Source organism: Solenopsis invicta, chromosome 12 (genome assembly GCF_016802725.1).
Source record: "Solenopsis invicta isolate M01_SB chromosome 12, UNIL_Sinv_3.0, whole genome shotgun sequence".
Taxonomy (NCBI): domain Eukaryota; kingdom Metazoa; phylum Arthropoda; class Insecta; order Hymenoptera; family Formicidae; genus Solenopsis; species Solenopsis invicta.
The window spans coordinates 11519269-11544616 of record NC_052675.1 but is presented as its reverse complement, the minus strand read 5'-3'; the positions used below and the strand labels follow the sequence as shown (position 1 = coordinate 11544616).

The following is a 25348-nucleotide window of genomic DNA, read 5'->3' as shown; positions in this document are numbered from 1 at the left end:
ATCAAGTAATTTTTTCTTGCAGTTTAGAAAATATTTACTGTTATACTGTTTTTATATTCAAGATAATCAAATTTTTTAATCTAAGGAGACAATTTAATTAAGTTTAATAATATCATTATTTTATTTGTAAAATCATTATTTAAATGTAAAAAATATAAAAATACAAAATTATTCAATAAGACTTATTCAATAAGTCTATTTGTTTAAAAGTAAATATTTTTACTTAAACTGAACAAACAAAATGCTTGCATCAAAATATATAGTTTTAAGAAAATGTATTTTTTTTTATAAAAAAAAATGTTCTCTTAGTGTACCAGCTTTGATTTTAAATGTACACACATCAACAAAAATCTTTTTTTCATTTTTCACAAAATTGTAGTAAAGGCTTTTGCAAAATTAATTAATTAAAATTACGCAAGGCATAATCGTTAATATAATCAAAAAAGAATTTTCTTTTCTACATGGTGATCGACATAATTAATGCTTTTTATACGTGGGGAAAGTAATTTTATTGGTAACGTATGGGGACGTTCAAATATATAAACAGCGTGTATAAAAGTATAAAAAATAAATATCAACAGCTCACAACACGCGCGCCGTCATTTCGTGAGTCTTATGGATAACGAGTTGGGATCGTGACGCATTCTCGACAATCTTTAATTACGCGATCGGGAATGCGTCGCGAGCACAGTCAAGAATAATATAGCTATGACAGTAATAATAATTTTTAACAGTAGCAACGGGGAAATAGGCGAATCGTTCACTTTGAAAAAGATAACACGCTGCTGAGAACGAGATCGTTTTTACGATCTATTTGTATTATCTATTTAACTGTTCTTACGCGAATCACTGTACATATGAACTTTATTTACAACCTTTCGACGTTATTAAAAATGTGAAATACGGAAAAGGCGATTTTCTTGGATTTTGTAAGGTCGCAGGTCGCAGAGTTTGAGATTGTACATTATTGCGAAATATTACTTCGATTTTTTGGAATAGTACACGCTCTCCTCAAAGTGATCGGGTTCAATCGCAATAGTCATGATGATCGTGATTGTTATACCGCTAATTGTAATTGACGCTGCATTAAAATTATATTAATTCGCTATTAATTAATTAATTAAAATATTTTAACACACATATCGCTCTCACACATACTTGTAATTAATTATATCTACTAACTGTATTCCGCGAGAGTTATGAATGTTTGAGAAAACTAAATTGGAAGATCTGCAGCAGATATTGCACATTTTAGAATTTACCGTTTAGTCTTTGATAATTAGGCCTCATTCTATTTTCAAGGTGATATGAACAGTTTGACCTTTACATATATTATTGCAGTTTTAATAAACGCAAAACTCTACAACAGTCGTTCTCTATAGATTCTGAGAAAAAAATCCTTTGTTTTTTTTCTTTCTTTTTTTTTCTTTTTATTATAAGCATAATGAAATACTTTGTCTAAGCGAGCTACGGCATTGGATTGAGATTTCGTTCGTTGTACGCTCAGTCGCATTTATCTCGGCTATTGGCGTAGACGCCACGATCAATTTGACGATTTGAATTCAAATCTCTCTTGTAGTTCAAAGAATTGCATGGCACATTTGTGTGTGATCGGGTTTCGTCTCGCCGAGGACTCGTTACCACGGAATCACGCCGATATCCGCTCGACGTTTCGCGTGTTTACGCAATCTGATTTTGCGTCAGAGAAGCGCATTCTCTGACGGTGAGGAGCCGCGCGGAAACTCTGTCGTGAATGCGACGTTAATTAACGTGTAATTGATCGTCCACGGTTCGCTGCTCACGCAAGGAACCACGAACGACGTCTGTCCTCCTTCGTCCTTATCGCTCAACCGCACTCGCGTAGTTGCTCCGCGGCAAAACACTCGCGCGCTTTATTATCTTAAATTATTTTTCGCGGCCTCGTTCGCGGGGAGACACTTCTCATGGCAGTCGATTTGTAATCTACACTAATCGCCCCTAATTGACGGAGTCGATAGACGATTGGGGCCAATCGCATGCGACGATATCACGTGTAAAGTTCTCTTAATTCGTATATAATGCTGTATCTCACATGAATTCGCCAATCGACGTATCGACGGTATCGAGATTGTCGAGGAATAAAACAGAAATTTCTCAAAGTGTGTGTTTGTTCTTTCTGTGCATACACAGTATGTAGAAAACATTTTAGTTTTGTTAAAATCGGTTTTTGTTAAAATTATTATGTTAAATTTTTAATATATCTAAATGTTAATTTAACGTAATGTATTTACGTTAAATGATATTTAACGTTTCTTAGTGTTAAAATAACACAATTTGTAACAAATAATGTAACAAACAAATAATATAAAAATAATGTAATTTTAAAACATTACGTTTGAATGAAATGAATAAAGTGTATGTGTCAACAAATAAATGTTAATTTTACTGAAGAAATATATTTCCATTTGTTTTCAAACTCTGTCAAAGTGTTACATTTTTGTGTTAATTTTTTACACAATAGTTAATTTTAAACATATTTATCTTTTGCTAAATTAACACACAAATTTGAGTGAACCGTTTGGAACGTGAGATATATGTTAAATTTAATACAAATTTTCCAACTGTGAATAGTTGATTCATCGACACACTTATCTTTACAGACAGTATTTTTAAAATATAATATATATACATATAATAAAAAACTAAATACCTCGATATAATATTAAAACTGGATTTAAAAGCTAAACCGTGATTATTCCGTCTTGGAATGGCAGTGATTGACTGAAATGTTGTTTCATTTACATGCGTGTTCTGAAATGTGTTCACCACGTTCTGCCATTAACTCTGTCTAGCGTCCTTCAATATCATCGCGCGTGCAACACGACCAACATTTCCACAAACGCATTGACAATTGAATTTTCGCGGCACGATTCGCCATTTTCCGCAGGCCGATTAAATCAATTATTGCTCTGCAATTAAACAGTTGATATGGTTCATCAGTTTAAGAAATTCACGAACGTCTTTTCTCGTAAGAACTGTTCCATTTTTTTTTTGTCAATTTTTTATAGCTCGTCCCGCAGAGCATTCAAGTCTTCGACTTTGATCATATATGTAATATATCATCTAATAATAAGTGTCACCTCAATGCTACACTATCGACGCAATAGATTTCTCCACACAAGTATTAACTTAGATCTTTTCAGAATCGTTTAGTCATCGTTCGTGCTTCTCGTTGGTTCCAGGAAAACGTTGATGATAATTTTCACATTTGGTCGTAGAATTTTGTATAAAATCGCGAAAAATTGATTGAGAATTTCCCGGAATAATATACAAAATTAAATTCTATCTAAAATTATATCGAAGCTTCGATCGACGCAACCTTCTCTACCATCTCGTGTGATCCTTCTTGAGATCGACGTGAACGACGACTATTTCTCGTACACGATTTCTTCTCAGAATTCGGTGTATTCGTCACCTTTCAGGGGAAACGCGGAAAACGACTCATTTGATTCGGAATGACATCAATGCTTCCACGAACGCTCGTCATCTCTGTCAATGGCAATCGAGAATGAATCAAATCCTCAGTTGTAACGAAGATACACATGTAGTCACTTCTGTCACTATACTTATACATGATAGCTGCGCTTCTTTCTCGACGACAGTCCTCTTCGACGTCGAACTTGTCGGCGATTTTAATGACAGGATCGCGAGACCATGTCTCCGCGATCCTCTTCAATGTTGCATCAGGCGTGACAATCCTCGTCAAGAGGATGAGCCTTTCCAAGGTCTTCTACACTGGCGCCTGTACCACCGGCCTGTGGACCGGCACCGAGATCACGTAGATGTCCAGCTTCTCGCCGGACGTCTTATCGACGATCTCGCCGTAGTTGACGGAATCGTAAGAAGGCGGAGCGAACAGGTGATAAGGCGGCGGCGGGGTCTCCGTAACTCCGGTTGTGTTTATCGTCTCGGGACGTTGCGCGTAGGGTACTGCCAGAGGACGACCACCCCGTCGACAGCACCACTCGGAGCAGCTGACGATGAGGAAGAACGCCACCAGGCCGCCAAACGAGCCGATGTACCAGACTATCGACCACGGATCCAGTGGGTTCTGCAGCTCGTTGTTGACTATAACAAAATGGGGACCTGTGAGCGAGGAGCTCGTTAATAATCAGAACTGTCTTGATTTCGCATACTACGTTCATGCGAAGGAATCACGGGAGGGATGCAATCTAAACGACATGCTCATGTAAGAATAATAAAAAAATTTAGGAAGGTCTCTGTGTGCGTCTGTATGTGCGAATAGTGAAGGGTGTATTATTATTATTTCTTTTTTTTTATATTATTTTGAATATTGTAAGATTTAAGAACGGAATATTGATTGAAAAGTTTATATATACATATATATATAGAAAATTGAAAATTTGCAACGGAATTACGAGATATTTTTGACATACCGTTTATGCGAGATCAAAATAAGAAATATATGTTGTGAAAGGTATGAACCGTAAACAACGTTTTCAATTGCGATTCACGTTACTCTTTTGTTGTCTGCTTTAAGATGCCATCCTCGATAGAAATACGACACACGACGAGCGTCGAATCTAAAATTAACTTGCCTCTTCGTTGCTAAAGCGATAGTAAAATATCAAGAAAATCATTATCTCTTTTTATTTAAATTTACATATTAGATTTGCGAATCAATATATTTGTGATCGTACGCCTGTTTTTGCTACTCTATATATATCGTAAAAAGCGGCAGGTGGCAATATGAGAAGTTGATTTCGCGTTCGCGCGTCAGACGCATATTTTACACGCTCGACACTCTTGGCTCTCTTGCGAATGTCGCGTGGAAAAGTTCTTTTTTTTTTTCGAAAATACACCTTTTTTTCTCTATCAATGACGAGTGTGCACGTGCATTCTTGATCGTTATTAATGCGTGAGATTTATAATGCGAATTCAGAAAAGCGATGCAAATGAAGATGGAACTACTACACATTTGCATAAATCCTTGACGCGTGCAGTGCAAATTATTTTCTGTAGGTGCGATTTTAACGGGATGCACGCGAACTTGAGACCTCGGATTTAAATCTCGATTCGTATCCTGCCTTATCTATTCAAGATTGATTCTTTACAGTATAATACATTTTATAATTAGGGCTGGGTAACTACATTTTAATATATTCTTCTAACTAAATTAAGTTGAAATTAATGACTTATAAAATTAATTTAGTTACGTTAAAAAGTTACACGAACAAAAAACTTACTAGTTAAAAGTTACGTTAAGATTAAATTAACTTAAGTTAAATTAAAAGTTAATTTTTGAAAGTATTATTCATATTGAAAGTATTTTGAAAGTATTATTCATATTGATTCGAATTGAAAAATTCGCAAGTTTTTAAAGTTAGATTACTTCAAACAATTATGGATCATCAAATAAATTTAATATTTAATTTAAATTAAATTAAGTTTATATGAAATAAAAAGAAATATTATTTTTGATATGGGAATGTATTCTTTCTGTTATCATTTTTTTTTCTTTTACATAAATAAATTTTGAACTTGGGGAAAAAAGTTAATAAATTAAAATTTATAGTTTCAAAAATAACTAGTTAAAGTTAAAAATTAAATCATTAAAAATTAACTTGTAATTAAGTTAAAAGTTATTAACTTTTTAGCTAGTTACTATTATACTCAACCTTGTTCATATATTGCACATCACTTTTAATTGTGAATTACATAATGTTTTTGATATCATCTCAATGATCACAAAAAACGCTATATAATTCACGAATAATATTCACAGCACGCATGAATCATATTTTACTGTCATTATCTTAATCAATCATTATTGAACTTAATGTAGCTACGTGCTCGAAGAATTACATCAGATTCGCTCTATTACTCTTTACATCTTCTCTTCTTATATTACATCAGTTTTTTACTATGAGATATACAGATATTTTTAGTATCAAATATTCGATTGTGTTTTATAGTTTTGATTAATAAAATCATATCTCTCGATGTCGTTTGTACAGAGAATTAAATTAGCTCCGAGTCGTAAAAACGAAATATTATGTCGCGCTTCATGGCAGATAAACTTGAATTTGTCACAGGAAAATATTGCAGAGGTCAAGAATTTAGCGCGATACTAACGGAGCAAAGTAATGTTTTGCATTGATAATTTTCGTTATCATCGTCGTATGTAGATATTCAGAGAAATCCTGAAGGCTGCGAACTCGAGTAATGAGTAATTATGCTATTTTAATGATTTTTGACCTTCGTGCGAGTTTGATATTAATGCAAAACACAACGGAAACAACAAGGTTATATCGGGTTATTTTTTTCGATGCGTTCGGTATCGAAATACGTACCGAAATATATTCGAACGAGATGCATAAATTGCAACAGGAAATACGCGATGATCCGTGGTGACACGAGAATGGTGCACGATGCTATTACTATGAAGTCACTCTTGTGCACTAGTAAACATGATTCATGTTCTTACCGCTCTCTTCCGTGTCTCTTTCTTTCTCCCCGTTCTCCTTCCCCTCGAATGCAATCACGTAGACCGTCCCACCGTTGACGTCGTCGTCGTCGTTGGATTTCGAGTCGACCGAGTGACGATTGTCGTTTGTACCGTGAGTCGCTTTATTGCTCTCCATTCGCCTCTCAGCACCGATGCCGTAACTCGACACCGCGTGAGCTACGACAAATTGCAATCACTTAATTAATTGCACTTAGTGCTCCTTATTCGTATGAAAATGCATGTATTGTTCTTTCTGGAACAATTATCTTATCTCATCTTCTTATTAAAAATTTATTTATAAACGTGATTGTATTAGGTTGGCAAAAAAAGCCATTTGTCGCTTCGTTTTCCATGTAAATGAAAGGTTTTGCTTCGTATGAAAAAAATACTTTTTATTTACACGGAGAGGAAGATGAACGACACACATGACTTTTTTGCCAACCTAATATGTACACTGATAAAAAGATTACTTGTTTTAAATAAATGTTATTAGTACTATTCAAATACCTTATTTACATCAAACAAGTATGTTTCTTATTTTTAGTAAATATATTCAATATTTCTTATTTGTAAATAATTACTGGTTTGATAAAAAATAATTATTTGAATAGTACTAATATTTATTTTAATCAAGTAATTTTTTCTCTCAATCTACAATCGTATTACTTCATTTCCAATTAATGAATAATTATTTCTAGACATTGAATCCAATTAAATTTCAATACAATTCAATATATCGAAACATTAATATTTTATTTCAATTAAGTATCTATTAATAATTCCTCTTCTATTACTTTCTCCCTTAGCTTTCTTTTCTTCTTTTCTCTAAAAGAATTTTCGAGTGTCGAAAGGCAGGATATTTGCCGTTATCTGAGGCAACGCGTTCCCGAGCAAGTTGCAACTGCGCGTATATTATGTCGTGCGAAATCTCAGGGCTAAACATGTTAATACCTAACAAACAACTCCGCCTGTCGCTCGTTAACCTGCATCGAGGTACTTCACGTGCCGTTTGTTACGTAGGCCGTGAAGTCGATGCACGTTGAAGACGACGCGCGATGCCGTCGGCGATTTCGCGATTGCGTCGCCGGCGCCAGTCCTTGCTTCGTCTTGTTAGTGAATGCGTATCTTTTATCGCAGATACAAATGATAGCGCGGAAGAACCGACTCACGAAAACAGACATGCGTGATAATTAACGAGCCACTGACACGCCATCTGCAATTGTTTGATAAGTTGTCTTGTAATTGTAAACAGCACAAATTTCGTACCCGAGACCTTCCCTTAGCTATTTCCTTAAATGTCAGCCGGGAGACGCGTGTACAGTTTGACGACCAAAGTCGGCTGGTGTAATAAAGATCTTCAATCTCGAAGCAATCTTCGAAATGGCCCCTCCTCCTAAGTAACGAGATTAGTACGCGATGTATGGCTAGCATGTTCGACAGTTATTTCTACCTATCGCGGGATTAATAGTTAACTTTGCTTGCCAAGTTAAATCCATTCTTGGGAAGTTATGTTGGTATTAACTACCGTGAAGTAATTTCAATTATGAGCGGCCTGGAAGAAAAGTTTTGCGAGTTCATAAAAGTCGATGGTCGCGCGTTACAACCCTTAAACCCTATTTGTGTATAACGACATTCATTTTGCTATGTAAAAAAGTAATCGTGAATCAAAGAAAATGGTTTAATAAAGCCTTAATAATTTCGGTAACTCGATTCGCTTGTTTTTACGCCGATTGACTGATTTTATCGTCGTTATCTCTTAATAAATAAACAAGTAAAATGATTTTCCCCGCTTTTTCTATCGCATTGTACATATGACGAACATTTTATCGTCGCTCTGCGCTATTTTTAGCTCATTGTTAGGCGTTACAAAGTGATGAAGCGTAAAATCGATCGAAGCTCGGGCTTTCCTTTTTAAAGAGAAAGAGAGGAGAAAGAGAAAGAAAGAACGCCGATATTGTTACTACAATTTCTTAAAGCGAGGCGTGGCTCTCTGATGCCTTTCAGTTCTTCCAGAATCTCAGTCTCCACCCTGACACAATTATCCGCTACTTTAGCAACATCGTTACCCGACTAGATTTCGTTTCGGCTTTATAGACAAAGTTACTTACATGTAAGAACGTGTAACGAAGCGCGCTTAAGCGGGTGCTTTCGCGTTAAATGCAAATCCAGTCTGACACCGCTAATTTTCTAATAAGCTATTTTTGGTAGATTGGAACACACGCTAATTTCATTGTATAGACATTCGAACGTCATTAAATCGAGTATATCGAGTTCGTTAAATACTCATTATCAAAAGCATGAAAAATACCATTGTGATTAATAATTCTTTTTATAATTTAAATATTTATATTTATTAATCAGATACCACTGTGTGTATTGAAAGATAACGCATTAAATGAGAATTTTACAGATCAGGTTAATGCTTTCCAGATAAATATTATCTTTACATTTTCATGTATATGCATATGTATAATTTAACAGATATTTTCAAAGGACGTGGGAGAGATGCTCGATTTACGATGTTAGTAGAGATGATTCTCCGTAAACACGATCATTTTCCGTCTGTTGATCCATGTAGGTCGTCATCGAAGGTCGCGCGTAATTAAAGACGGAGTCACGAGAGAGAGAAAGAGAGAGAGAGAGAGAGAGGAATGAAAGAAGGAGAGAGGTAGAGCAATTGTGACATTGTACACGTGTACAACAGTGCTATCCACTATTTCCCGCTAACCCGTCGTGGATCCCACGTTTCGCAGATCACGTACGCTTTTCCGTTAAAGAGAAACGATTACGGGAACAGATTTCTACCGGTTGAGACACAGGAAGCAATTTAAGTCACGACAGATATGAAAATCTTCTCGCGATTTTTATAGGACACGTACGGCTGACGACGTAACCACCGGCAATAAAAAAAACAGCTACATTCGAGAGCTTCTCCGAATACTGTCTGCCTTTGTTCGCGATTTACAGTCGTCGGGACATCGTCGCACGTGCATATGGCAAACGGGTATCATTAGCATTGTTACAATATATTATGCGACATGCGTCGCGTTTACGTAACGGCTCTCTTTCTCTCTCTTGCTCTCTTTTTCTCTCTCTTTGTCTCTCTTAGTCGCGATCGCGAATCACGTTTCAAGCGATCGATGTTCGAACGGAGCGGGTCGGCTACGCCCAAAATGTAAATCTTTCACCTATGACCAATGACCGATGAAACTCGCAAGGTCACGCGTTACGTATGTTTACGGTTTAAAGTTATATTCTAGGCACACACGTTCACTTCGGTCACATCACGTGCGGGAGCTCAATTTGTCTATGGACAGTGTCGGGCGCTTGATAGCATCGTTGATAGGCTTTTCTGCTGGGATGACGATCGCGTGATTGTTATCCGCTAATTTGTCGCGATGCCGAAATAAAAGACGCAATCGAAAAGAGACACTGCGACATTGTTACTTATGTCTGATGAAGTGTTTAAAGCTCGTTAACTCCATTTCTGTACGTTTCTTTTTTTAGTCTTGGCGTCTATGCTCTAAATGGAGTTCAAGACCAATTTTCTGCTTCTTTGCATTAATCCTTGAAAGCCCGTCGCTGAATGTGTATGAAAGATTTTATATTTTAGATAGCACGATGTGCTGGACCAATATTTAGTATAGATATAACAGAATAGGAGAAAGAGGGAGAAGAAACAATCACTGGAAACTTTACGTGTTGACATTGCCATGGCATATTTATTGTAAAGAGGCATCATGTCTGCACACTTCATGTCGTTTCGCACTGATAAACTCTTTACACAAACTTTTCAACTTCACAACGGAAGTCTGCTTAAAGTCTTCGCGTTCAGGCATCTCCTCGTGAAAACGACTCCTACTGTCGCACGGATGTTGTTTGTAAAGTTTTCACCTGACGCAAGCACGGTCGTAGTACATCGTGGTTACGGAGACACTGGGTTGATCGAAATATTTGCGAAACTCCAGGCAGCTACGGAATCGAGATAAATCGCCGACGGTAGCAACGAATAATATTTCATGATATCTTCCGGCTAAGTTAAGCTCGTAAAGATCACACTCAGACTATAGAAATCAAGTATGACAAGCAAAAAAAACTAATGCTTTACATTGCGGTTTTGGTAATTTAAGCGTAAATCACATTTTGTGGTATTGCAGGAATTACTTATTTTTTTAACTTTTATGTTACTTTTATGTTACTTGTATCTTTGGCTAATTTTTTTCCTTCTTTTAAGATCAAGTTAATCACGAGCTGTCTTTCCGTAATATTTGAATTAAAAATTTGTCAAGATCATTTTTCTTTTGATAAGATCAATCTTACGGTTAAAAATTTTAAAAGATATCAGAGTGATAAATATTATATAATAAATCTCGATTATTGCACTGGATATCATATCTTCCTTTCAACTCTCATAAAATATGCATATATATATATACACACAGCATGTTGAAATATTTCTTATGCGCCTACGTGCGTGCGTTATCGTAACGTGGAAAAATACACGCGGACAAACAGAGTTCAAGCGGAGTTTGATGCGATATATTTTTTAATGATCGTATAAATTCAACTTACTGATGATTTAATTGAGGAAATTGTCCCACGCATTCGTTCGTCGATTACCATGCAATTCTCCGGTGTTTATTATTGTAATTGTTTTTTTTCGAATCGATGCAGAAATTCTTGCAAATGCAAAAGCTTCAAAATCTCGTGAATTTAATAAAACGCGAAACTGATCCTAGTGTTTTTATAACAAGTGATTTTCGAAAGTGAATTTAACACTTTCTCTGGCATAAATGTTTTGTAATAATAGATTGCTGCATAAGTTCTTTATGCTGGTGTAAATGCAAGTCAATTTAGAATATCTTATACTCAAGATTGTATCATATTACTACATTCTTTACATATGTAATAATTTTTCATTTCTTTATATCTTTATTGCACAGTGTTTTCACAATGTTGAAAATATGCAGCACAACATTTTTCACATTATCGACTACAAATGCAAACGCTTGCAGTATCTTCATGAGATGCTGTAGAAATAGTTTTTTTCACTTTACTTTTGTTGTTTTATGGCAAAAAAGAGATTTGCAAGGCAAGCAGTATCTTATCTGTCGCATTTTAATGGCTATTTCGTATACCTGTGCGATATGTTTTGAATGCTCGAATGACAACACAAAATACAATACTCCGTTCTTCTTTACATTGTATAGATAACGTTTGTACTGGCGGTTTCTTAAAAGCGATAAGATTTTTATATTTATCACACTATCTTGAAAGTTTTTACGTGGCGATTTTACGTACACGGACTTGCATATGCATCTCACATATTTTAATAATACATGTATTGTAATTCAATATTATTATGTATATAAATAATGCAAAATGGTTACAGGTGATACATGTGATTACCACGTGACTCGCGCCGTAACGCGTCGCGACGGCGCAACAATCCGGTCGTCGGCGAAAATTGTTATCGCACCCGGATCTCCCGCGTTTCTCGTTGAATTTATTCGCGAGTGAGTATCGGGAGTGCCGATTCAAATATCGTGCGATTCAGAGACTGTTAATTATTCCATTCATTCAAATTGCGCGTTCAAAAGAGTTTATATCTAAAAAGGAATATCGGGAGTGACGTCTTCAAGTCAATAGTGTTTATCGCATTAATACACGGCCGTAATTACAGTTAATTGTTTCGATCAATTTCATATGTGGGTTTCCACATGTGGGTTTCGCACTAAAGGTGATGGAAAATTACCAGCCGGAAGCTATAGCCGATAAAGCAACGAATGGATCAGCAGCAACGTATTATTGGGTAAGTCAAAATATTTATTATGTATTGTTTGTTATACAGTACCATTTATTTGACGATAAAGTTATCGTATAAGATTTCTCATTTTAAAAAGTATATTGACTGCACGCGAAAAATTTTTATTTGTAATGATAAAAACATTCAAAAAAAGTGTTTAATTTTAAGATATTAAAATATTTTATTTCTGCCTTTATCTTTTAAATACTTAAAAATATTTTAGATTTAAAACACTAAAATATTTAAAGATTTCAGTTTTATATGTTTCAGCGTTTTAAATCTATGCATCGTTTAAAACAAAAAAACATTTTTAAGTGTTTAGAAAACGGAGATGGAGATGAAACATTTTAATATCTTAAAATTAAACACTTTTTGAATGAGGTGGCTTGAAACAAAATTATAAAATTTTGAATTGAATTTTTTGTACTATTACAGATTGAAAATATTATTAAACGTGTCAGTATTTATTAACAATGGGTTTCATATTTTGATACGATCGTACAAATAAGTTTCTAAAAATCTCTATTATAATTAATTGTTTTATTAAGTGATAAATAGATGGTAGTAATTAACTACGAAGGTGCATGTTCTGTGCGCAATCGTTCTGTTTCGCAAAGCTACTTTAGTTTTGATGGCACCATTGTGATAACATTGTTTGCTGTATCAACACTTATAACCGGCGCTTTTACGTAATCATTGAATAATTGGAATTGGCGCTTCGACTATCGGCCATCTCTGTGTCTATTATCGCATTAAATTGCGATATATTAATACGCGCGCGAAAAGAATAGAAGGGAAAGAGAAAAACAAGCGAGAAATAGGACCGTGCGTGCAGGTGCCGTGCCGTGCGTAATTGTTCTCTAATAGGCAATCAAATCAGTCGGTGATAGTGTAAACAAGTGACGTAATCACCGAGATACGTCGGCGGAAAACAGACCGAACGTACTCATGAAATCGCGTCGACGAGCGACGTCGCGACGCACGGAACGCGAGATTTGGATTTCGTCGATTCCTCCACAATGGCCTTCGATATCGGGAACCGCTCGACTCGGTCTTGCGACCTTCGAGAGTATCGTTCCTGTTCAAGTTCGTCTTTTCTACAATCTCAGCTTCTCTCGTGCTTGCCCGTCCTCTCTCCGGCATTGATTCACGCTCTTGCTCAGCCTGCATTTCGGTGCACTCCAAGTCTTTGTCTCGTCAAGAGGCTGAGTGTAGCTAAAATTGAGACTTGAGATGACAGAAAGCTATCGATTGAGTAATTATTAATGTTGTTGATCCGAATTTAGCAGCCTCTTAAGATACAGTCAAGTAGATTTATCTGTTATCATCGTGATACATCGATCATTTACAGATTCGAACTTTCCTCTTAAGATAGAGTCGATAAATACAATCAAACAGGTAGCAATTATTAACGTCATCGCAAGTTTAATGCCTCTTAAGATACAACTAAAGATGGATTGGTTATTATCGCGATATTAAATAAATATTCATAAATTTGGAATTCCCTCTTAAGTCAAGTAGATTGCAGTAATTAATAATGTTGTTGTTCCAAATTTAGTATCCTCTTAAGACACAGTCGAGTAAATGTAGCTGTTATCATCATGATATCGTATCGATACGTGTAAAGTCGGAATTTCCTTTCCGGTGTTATTTGTCATCTTGTATTTTTATATGTTAGATAAATTAATTCAAAATATTTAGAAATATATTGGAACACAGAGGAATTCTCACTTCATTTTACTTTGTATTTCACGTTTGCCGCTGATAGAAATAAAGTTAAACTCTTGCGAGGGCGTACCTCCGCTACTTTAGCAAGCAGAAAAGTTTTCACAGTGTAGCCAATAAAATGTTACGCTGAGTGCTGCTTCGTGATTCTACTTAATGACTCGATCGCGGTAATTTTCCGAAATAGACGTAGAAGTGCGCCTAATTGTACTTGAAGAGCACAATTGTATTCGAAGAATTGCGAATTATCCGAAACTTTATCCGCCCAGGAAGTTTTCGTTCTCCGTAACTGTACTTTTGTGACCAAGTCCGGCGAGTCTTCTTGGCATCGCTTCAAGTTCCGTGATCACCGTGTATTATTATCAGAAGTATTGTTAGGCAGGTTTAAGAGGGTACCAAGAGCATTGTCGACGAACACGTACCGGCGAGTGTCGTCATTCATTCAAAAGAGAATATAGGACTTTATCTTTCCCCTCATCCTTCTATCTTTTTCTATTACTTTCAGATATAATTCTAAAGTGGACCTCTTTACTGAAGTATTTCAAAGTCAAGTGTGTGTAAGACTTCATGTCATCCGGATATTCAGCGGACACTTAACACTGAGAAAAAAAGATTATTAAATTTTAATAAATATTTGTTTGAATACTTGCAATCAAATATTTGCTTACGATACATAAATATAATACTCAATGAAAAAATGATAGTTTAATTAAATTTGTGATTTTTGTACTAAATAAATCAGTTTTTGCACTAAATAAATATTTATATTTAGTGAATATTTCATTGCAAGTATTCAAACAAATATTTATTAAAATTTAGTAATTTTTTCTCTCAATATAAATCTCAGTGCGATATCGAAATCTGATTTTCCTAACAACAATCTATAATGCATGCGTCAAGATAAATGTCGCCATTTACACTAATTACGTATCAATGTCAAAATGATAAAAATATCCGATTACTGTTGGACCAAGAAAGAGTTACGCAAGAATTTTGTTTGGCATAATCCACTTTTATCGCGATCATATTACCGCGATGCTAACTTTAATAATAAATTTCTTGTTAAGTTCAGGGCTAATTTTTCCTGCGAGACAAGGTAGCGAGAAAATTTCGTGTCCTTAAACGTAGGAAGTTTCATAGTAATTGTATGCTAAGGATCCACAGGATGTATTCGAGGCTAGGAGATTGATATATAACGGTTTTCTCAGTCGCTTTTGTACTTCTATATTTAGCACGTAAACATTATGCGTGCGATAGTACGTTTGTACATCCGTTAACTGGCGTCCAACGGGTTACCCGACCGGTTAGATAAAAATTGGAAAAACATTCGTCATAATTCAAATACGTTTACGATCTACATTAGAAAGTTTCAAGTTGACCTTTTACTACGCATATGACACAGTAAATGGCAATATGAAATATTTTCAACAAGATTTCTTACAAATATTCACATCGATATAATTGTTACATATTAAAGAAAGGTACACTGCTAAAAGTGCACTTCTTTTAGCGATAATAGCAAAAAAAACTATGTATATATAACACGTCTGGAAAATTCTGATCAATCTTTTTATAAAAATTGTATCGTGGCAAAAACAACTGCATTCTTCGGATAGATACTTGGGGTCTGGATTATTCAAAGGCTGAGTATCGAAAAGGACGCTACGTCGATGTTGCTCAGACGCTACTGAATTATTACGAAGTATTCTTGCTAATAAAGTAATGTTCCGTTACACGCTGAACGTGATTTCTCGAAATCTAAATTTCCAGAGAAAATTTTCGAAGAAAATTTTGGCCACCGAATAAGATCACGGGGATGTGACTTTTAAATGAACATTTTCTATTCATTCCAAAGTTTTACTTTGGAAAATTATTCTATTTAAGTAAAAATCGTGTCTAATAATGCTCACATTCCTGCAATACGCTATGGAGTGTGACATTTTCAGTCATGTGACTTCCTTGATTGTCGATACATTGGCCAGATAAAAACGATGCAGAACGAGGCGGCACAGGGTCAAGTGTCTGGTCCAGCCGCTTTATAGCCCGGCTATTGATTATCCGAGATATTTCTCGTTTAAGAATGCTTGGAAGGGATAGAGGGGGGAACAGAAAGGGGGGAGAAGGGACAGAAGTTGCGGAAGGACGATCGAAACTTTGGTACCGATCGAACTTCGGTGCGCTGGAGAGACGGATCAGGTCCGTCTGACTCCGACAGGCAACAGTTCGAGCGAAATTCTCGTCGGCTGCGAGAACGCGCGCGAGATAAATCTGTCATTCACACAACAGCGGTATGCAAAATCTACGGTCGACAGAGCACACTCGGTGCAATCACGGATTTAACCGCGAGCGTCGCGATACGAGTTCTTTCGAGAACCGTCTGTGCGATTAGCTCTTTTCCTGCTGCGTTTGTGCGATCCTCGAATGCACGTGAATTCGGTGCAAGCTATTTTGATAAGGACGCGATGCAAAAGAGAGAAAGGATGCATCAATTGATTTTCACTTATACAAAATATTAAGATACGCGAATCTTGGAAACGCGTTTTTCAAATTTAATGAATTCTTATTCTTAGATTATTGTGTATTTCACATCAGTACACGTAGTATCAAGTGATCTGACATAATTCTTGGAAAATCTCTCCTCTTGCTCGATATTGCAGAAGGAACTTGGGTAATATATGCATTAATGCTTGTCTAAGATATGCGCTAATTGGCTATGAGAAATTAAGGTCCGACATGAGATGGATTAGAATAAGGTTAATTGATAGTGAAGGGTTACAAACTGAAGGATTTAATCGAATAACCGAAATCTCATAATCGTATCGATTGCGTCGTGCTTTGAATAATATAAAGTTATCTATATTCGGAGTTGGATCGATCGAAACGCAATCCAGTGAACCAGACTTTTTCAAGCATGTTGATAAAGAACCTTCTGCGTCTTTTCATTTTTTTTTATATTTCATGGTGTTTGGTGCATATGAGTGACTTCCAATTACAGAGGTCATTTACATGCTTCAGGAATATTGTACTTTTCCATCCGAATGCAATATTCGAGATGTTCCAAAACGGAAATGACGCTAGATTTAACCTTAAATAGTTTAAGCAAGGTTCATGACATATGAGTATATGTTGGAGTCCCATGAGATATTTGATGCGATTAATATTTTTCGTAAAACTATAGATATTTCTCTTTAATTCCTTTTGTTTAATATACATATACATATACATACATACATACATATATATATATATATATATATATATATATAAATTTCAAAAAATTGTATAGACATTAATCGAACATTTTTTTAATGGAAAAGTACTTTCAGTTTATGTTGTAGCTAGTGCAATTATGTGAGAGCACACTGAAAGAAAAAATTCCTAACTTTAATAAATACTTATACTTATAGTATTAATAAAATATTTATTTACGGTATATAAATATATTTACTCTATAAGAAAAAATGATACTTAAATTAAATTAATGATTTTTGTACTAAATAAATATATATTTTTATTTCATAAATATTTTATTACCATTATTCGAATAAGTATTTATTAATATTTAGGAATTTTTTCCTCAGTAAATATATAAAAAAAAATTAGTATCAAATCAGCAATCATATTTTTGTATATAAGCAAGAGCATAAAATCTTGAAAAAATTTAATAATGTTAAACAAACGTAACTATTTATAGAAATAAAATATTTTATGTAAGAAACAAATTTCTTCATGTAAGCAATTTGTGTCCGTTTAAGATTATCAAATTCTTTCAAAATGTTTTACTTTTGCTTATATAAAAGAATATGATTGTTGATAATTATATTTTTCTGTGTAGTGTTTCATGATATTCTTAATGATTCAAGCAAAATATTTAAATAATAATGTTTTCGTTTACTTTTGGTCAGTTTTGAGTAAAATACGTGGTGCCGCGCGATGTTATTTACAAGTTTCAGCAATTTAAATGCGATCACGCGATCAATAGGCGATTCACGTACGTGCTGGTGTCGACACTCGAAACAGACGATCACCAAAAGCGACCGAAGATCTTGCAAAATTGATCCGTACCTTTGACGGGTATATTATAAAGCCACAAATAAAAAAAAACCGGGATGTTATTCACCATTCACAGTTTTCATTAATAACGCGTAAATTCACTAAAAGTGGGGACGTAACGTCCGGCGGGAAAAACTTGTACGATGAATCACGAGATCTCGCGTTCTTTCCGTCAATTTCGAGACACGATGTCGTTGTGAAATAAATGTGTCATAGAACTTGGCCGAAAACGCGCGTACCTGCAATGGGCGCGTTGACGAAGGCCTGATTGCTCGCCACGAGGAACGAGATGATGACAAAGAGACACCACGCGAGAACGATCATTTTGAGTCTCAAAGTGAAGCAGCACCGATGATACGCTCCGTTCAATCGGCTTGTCGATCTGCCTGGCCGATCCGTGCACCACGTTGACGTTCACGCGATATTGTATTCGCGGGCGTAAACGTGACGTTATTTATTACACACACGTGACAAATGTGGTAGAATAAAAAAAATAAAAGAAACGAAAGAAAGGGGACACGGTTTCTCGTTCGAAAAGCGAACACGAACACGCTTTTCCACTCTTTCTCTTATGCACTCCGGCGAGGCGCGCCGCGCGACTCGGACGACTCGGCTTCGCCGACTTCTCCGACCGGTTAGCCAGCAGTGAACTGCTCGTGTTCGTGCCTCGGGTATCGTAATATACATAAAGTCGCCAGATAAGCTGACACCCCACCACACGGACGCGCCTCGTCGTGGGACGGCCCGTTCCTGCTCGCTCTCTGGTGCGCGCCGCTAAAGAGAGCTTGAAATCCTCGCCTCTCGACGTGTAGCGCAACGTGGTCCTGCTCGCCTCTCCCCCCTCCTTTCCTCTGCGGGACGAGAGGTGTCACGACGCTTGTAATTCTTCACTGTGATTACAATTACCGCTTTTCACACACTCTCGTTGATAAATGATTTCCGGACAACGATAGTCCACGATATTTATCTAAATAAATAATATCAACATTTTAAATATTATATGCAATTAATAAATACTGTGTTCTTGCAAGAACGCGATTTTTATTAATTGCATATAATATTTAAAACGTTCATATTATTTATTTAAATAAATATCGTGGATTATCGTTGACCGGAGCTCATTAATCAACGAGAGTATGAGAGGCGTTAATTGTAAATATTTAGTGAAGAATTACAATGAGTTAAAGAACACAATATTTATTAATCATATTAATCATATACAATCATCAATTGATATACCTTTCGTGTATCTAGATTCTTAAAACACACAGCGGTTTTTTTTCTTCTTTTTTTTAAATGAAAAACGTGCGAAGCAAGGAGTGGTCTGTGCTGAAGGCCAAGTATAATTTCAAATATACCAATGGCGCAGAGATGTTCACTTCACAGGTCTCTCGTTCATAGTCGGCGAGCAATAATTTGCGAGTTAATCGTCAAATAATAAAAAAACAATAATCATTGATTTATAAAAAGTTCCACAGTTTCTCTCAGTCATGCTATGGAAATATTAATATTAATACTGCCGGTCTCAAAGTGTTAAGGTCACTTAATAATCAATCGGTGAATCGGATCGAAGTCCTCTCACAGTCATTGCAAATAATACGATTGATACGTGCTTGCTTCCACGCTCGCTCTGATTCCGCTAAACTGCGCGTGTCGGTTTTTTTTGGGGGAAAACGCGGAGACGCGATTTGATCTTTTAAAGCATCTGAAATCCTCTTTCTCTGAGCTTACCAACGTTTCTATAAGCCTCCTCTCCTCCCTTCACATGTACGCGTCTGCTCTTCGAACCGTGCGGCAGATATCGCAGTATTTCTGTATAGTATCGCCGTGTGATTGAAAAAAATTTGTCAGGGATAATTCACGAGTTAGGCTTTCAGCTTACGGCTTTTATACGACTTTCTCTATGGAGTTCGCACGCGAAATAACACGGGAGACAACAGATATTTATAATTCTATAAAGTTACTAGAATTATGGACATTTGCCTTTTTCTCGCGTCTGGAATTCTCTGTGCAGAAATAGTGGAAAAAGATACTCAGAAACTTATGCGGTAATTATAATAACTTATTTACGAAAGTTTCGTATATGCCGCTGCGGTAGAAAAATAGTCAAAATTGCAAATTCTCACTAAGCTGAAGACATTGACAGTGATCTATCGAGAATAAATGCTTTTCGGTGTAAATAAACAATTAAAAAAATGTACCAGATAGACAAGAGAAGGGAAGCAAAAAAAATGCGCAAGTTGTATTGTATAGGTTTTTTGATAAGATTTGGCGCGTGTTTTACAAATACGACGCAACGCGTTCGAGAGGTAATGATTAATGAGACTCGTCTGATTTCTGCCGATAAAAAAAATCACTCAATCATGAAAATCATATAATAATATTTCCGCCGATAAGAAAATGACGAAGAGGCTTTACCTTTCGTTTAACGATAAATGCTGCGTAAAAGAGCGAGAGAACTCAATGAAAATCCCATTGTATCAGTTTACCTCGGAAGAAATCGCCACTAGATAATGATCTTACGCGCTGCGTATTATGTATTACGCCGCTGCGTCATCCACGCGGATGCGGCGCTGTAATGGAAAAGATGTGAAATTGATTTTTACCCCTTTTGAAACACCCTCCGCCGAGTAATCGTGCTAATCCGGCCGCGAACGATCATGACGATCGACTAAAAATATCAATGTGATATTGATACGGGCGGCGTTCTTCCGTGTCAGCCTTCATCCGCGCGATAAGGCTCCGCAAACAATTTTTTTCTATCGCGATGGTCTTAAAATCGAAGTAATGGATACCCCGATAGACGGTATCTTTAATACGATTTTATCTGAAATGACCTGTCAGAATTCAACGTCAATTCTCAGGTCAGTGCCCTGACGCAACATCCGAGACACAACAAAACATGAGATGCGTATAACGAGAGATACACAAGAATCAAATCACTCCTGCGTGATATTAATGTATTTTTACATCTTTCTCTCTTTCTCTTTTTTTAAACTTCATTATTTTATTTTGATATCTCGTTTTGTATGATTTATTTGCATTTTTGGAAAGACCGATTATAATTTCGATGCTGCGATATCTTTAAAGACCCATCGATTGAAAACGCTCGCGTTTTCCAGCAAACAGACCTTGACGCTAACGTACATCTTCATTACTGTGGCTCTTATGTCATTGTTGTGTTACTCGTTGTGATGTCATCGCTGATCTAATGCCACGGCCAATATGATCCGTTGCGAACGTATCGCAATGCAAGAAGGATTGATAGGACCTTCCCGTCTCAGAATGCGGAAGAATTGTAGATTCGAAATGTCCTCAGACTATCCGCAGATGTCAAGGAGCATCGCGCAAATGAAAAGAACACAGAGGTTATACAAGCGTTTCAACTAACGGCGGACAATAGACGTGTCCTTGTTTGTTGTCGAAAACAAACACGAGACACGTAACGCGAAAAATACATATTGTGTCAAGAATTATACGATTGAATGGTTTAATAGGTAATATTCGCACCGTTAGAGTCGCCGTTTCGACCCGGTCATTTTTCTTCAAACTTTAACGAATGACGTGTACCGCATCGATATATCATTTTCACATGGTCGCGTCTCATTGTAAGTCATCAATCATATCACGTTTATGCACGATGATGTTCACAATTAAGTCGTTAAGAGAAAATTCACGTCGAATTCGCATCTAATAAACTTCGATACTGAACGAGATTTGTTTTTTTTTTTCATCTCTGTTCACGGGTCTTTTTTTATAACACTTCCCATACTTCTTACAGTTCTCAAAATTTTTACATTTCGAATTTTCCTTCAACTAACTTTAAAGATAGTTGAAAGCGCTTGTAATATTTTACTGTATGCACATAAAAAGAAGTCGTCCAGATTACTTTGCAAAACTTTTCAGTAGATATATTTCATGGTCACACACAAGTTTGTTTGAGAGGAAAGGTCAGAGCTTTAATTCTAAAAGTCGATTCTTGAATTGATCAGTTATCAGCTGTAATAGCATTAATTTGAATATCGAGGTAAACCCGAAATTAGTCAGTCAGTTATATTCCGCGTTTTTGTTACAAGATAGATTTTATACGTAAAAAACGGTAATTTTTGTCCTCAAATAAGTGACGAAGACGGACATTAAGTCATTAAATGAATTACGAAATAAATGACTCTACTTTGCATTATTTGTCGCGACATGCGGAAGTTGAATTCGACGGGCGTCATTTGAATTTTCGCTTCTCCGAGTCTCACGTTTAGCCGTCCGCAATCCAAATGTCACCGCACACTGGCGAATCACAGCCACTGAATTAGCATAATCTTCTCGTCTACATTTGTGTACAGTTGCTCCCGTACGCGCTAATTCCTAGCCAAGTATTTCCGTTACGAATAAAGCCGGGACTTAGCGTTTCATATACCTTATCATAACACCGCACAGAAACGCACATTTACTCGACTAATATAAGCCGCTGCGCATAATACACAGTAAACAACATATTCCTGTATGTAATAATAATTCGTGGAATTGCGTGTACAAACATATGCGTCAAGCGAACGCATTGTCTATGCGATTCCACGTGCATTGAGTATTTTCAGTTTATGGTACGCAGCTACTTGTTGCTATTCTCAGCAAGCGACGAACGGATCGACATATATTATTGCTTACGCATACGGCACGAGGTATGCATCACTAAATTGATTCTTCTGAGCTTTATGGACTTGTTGACGAGAAGAATCTGTGCTAAACTTGCGGCCGTCACGTATAATGAAATAAATAAAATCGTCAGTAGAAGATGTTCTCTTTTCAATAACGAGAGTCCATTTCTAGCATTCTTAGGCTTTAAAATGACTGATTAACGAAATAGGTTTTTTTTTATCGTGTTCCTGTTGTATCAAAGAGGAAAGATTTACAGCTGTTCTTGAAATTTTTAACTGTCCCAGAGACCAACATGGGAAAATACGTTAGAGTCGTATAACAACTCGCGATCGGTGGCTCTACCTCTCTCTTTCTCTTAGCGACTTCCCTTTTCTCCTTCATCATTTCATAATTCTTCCTTCCTTCACGTGGAATTACACGAGTGTCACGCGTCGAGACTAACTTATGCGCGATACTTGACACAGAGCTACTGGCGGTAACGAGCCACCTGGAACGAGACTAACAAGCATCTCACATTTCTATGATGTATCTCGCGGTGCTAACGTAGTGAGCGATACGTCCGCGATGACTCATCACGGTTTTTCAGAACCAATTCGCTGCGATAGCAGGGGAGAATTTCAGATAGCGCGCTTCCGGGAGAGTGCTTCTCACTGCCACCCAATCTCGGTTATTGAAGCCATGATTCGCAACGTTGAATATAAAAAAAAAAAAGAGAGAACGTACCGATTGGCACGGTGCGGCGTACCTAGAGTCGCTAGAAAAAGTCTGACTGTGTTTTGTAATAAAATGACGTTTGTCTGAGATTGTCAACATCTAATTGTTATCCTCTGTCTGGAATGATAACTGACAACTCGTCCAGACTTTTGTAAGTTTTAATTGGTTCCATTTTATTACCAAGTTTGATTAAGTTAATACGCGCGAAGCCAGTTAGCGGCTAGACTCTTAGGGACTCCAGGCGTATTATCGGACTAACGATATACGTAGATTACATAATAATTGATTAACAAACAAACGTCGAAGCGCAATTAATTCTTATTATATGTTTTTCCTTTTTTGCATTTTGTATCCTGTTGATTCACGAATGCAAAACGGAAATGTATGTACATAAACGAGAGGTTTAAGCGCACGACATGGTAACCGATGCCCGCTGTCGGAATTTATTATCATACGTCTCGCGTTGTACGGTGCGCGCGGTAATCAGGTGCAGTTAGAAAAATATTTTTGTCGCAAAATGATATATCTATTCTTTCTTCTCTTTTTCACGGACGCGATGCGTCTGTTAATAAACGATAAGGATAAGTTTTGTAACGTAACGTATCGCATCGCTCGTCTGCCGTTGAGTTTCTTGACTAAACCTCAGCGATATGCGGAGGAAAATTTAACGTGAATATATCACGATGGGGCTTCTCGTCAGGCTTAGTTTCGCGGCTTCCTTGTCGCGCATTGGACTTACGCTCGTTGGACCGCGGCGTTTCAGTTCTGCATCCACTGTTGTCTTATGCTAATCTGAACACCTGACATTTTCGCATTACGCAATGCTCGTGCACGATATCTAAATTCTCTCTCTCTCTCTCTCTCTCTCTCTCTCTTGCGCTCGATATATCGTATATTACCCCGTCGTCAAATACGTGCCTATCAAATACGCGCCTGTTAAATATGCCAGGCAATTATATACTGATATCGCCATACTCTCTCTCTCTCTCTCTCTTTCTCTCTGTTGCGGAAGCTTTTAGAGATTTAGGCGCAAAAAACGTCATTATTTGTATATCTGAGATACAGACTAGCGTAAATTTTAAGATTTTTAGTATCTTACTTTACTTATCGTTTGATTTGTACCGACATCGCGGCATATTTGCAATAACGATACTCCCATATCGTTCAATCGCTTCTGTCTTAAAGGCAAATTGTCGCAAACGTCTTATATGCACAATAAAGTGGCGCGTACATATTTTTTTTTCACCGTGTATTTGCAGCTCTATCACCGAGCGATGTTTACGGAATTGATACGAGCTGCAGTCGCAATCGAAGACTACCGCTTTTAATTACGAAGATGCATATTAACATGTCCTCCGACGTTACGCGTCAACTCTTTAAAATAAGCTATTTGGTATTTTTTTTTCTCGCTGACGTTGCTTATAAGAATTTCATTAATTTTCACGAAATTGCGCGTGCTATGTGTTAGACATTATCTTGCGGCAGAACAAGATAATTGATCGCGTATCTCACGGTGGACGCAATTACAAAATTCGTTACAGGATTTCCTCGTGCGGTGGAGATCACGATTCCACCGGGTATTCTTCGATTTATGTGACAGACGAACAAAACGCACGTCGAAATATTCGGTATAGAATCCGCTTCATTAGGGGATTCATTAGTCGTTTCGTGACTCAGTTTTTAACTATAACAACATTTTGCATTGTGTTGTAATAATGATTATAATTGGTGCGTTATAAAATGTTACGTAATATAATTATACTGGTAAATGCATGACGTAATTTTTAATTATTTGACATTCTCAATTTGGATTCTATTCACTTTTAGCAAATAGGTTGGAGTTATCGGAATTGTCATTTGCTATCAATATTTCACACGACGGTTGTTAA

At 36.6% G+C, this 25348-nt stretch overlaps 1 protein-coding gene across 2 annotated transcripts; it reads right to left on the bottom strand.

The window, feature by feature from the left end:
- Positions 1-484: 484 nt before the first annotated feature.
- Positions 485-18856, bottom strand: LOC105208214. Of its 2 annotated transcripts, none has more exons than XM_011178009.3 (3): positions 18332-18856; positions 6488-6685; positions 485-4125 (listed from the first exon to the last, which is right to left on the bottom strand). In XM_011178009.3, the coding sequence occupies exons 1-3, from the start codon at positions 18414-18416 to the stop codon at positions 3770-3772; spliced, it is 639 nt and encodes a 212-aa protein (XP_011176311.1). In that variant the 5' UTR covers positions 18417-18856; the 3' UTR covers positions 485-3769. The 2 variants fall into 2 exon arrangements, with proteins under 2 accessions (XP_011176311.1, XP_011176312.1); XM_011178010.3 differs by having other exon boundaries at positions 485-4107; positions 18332-18848.
- Positions 18857-25348: the final 6492 nt, after the last annotated feature.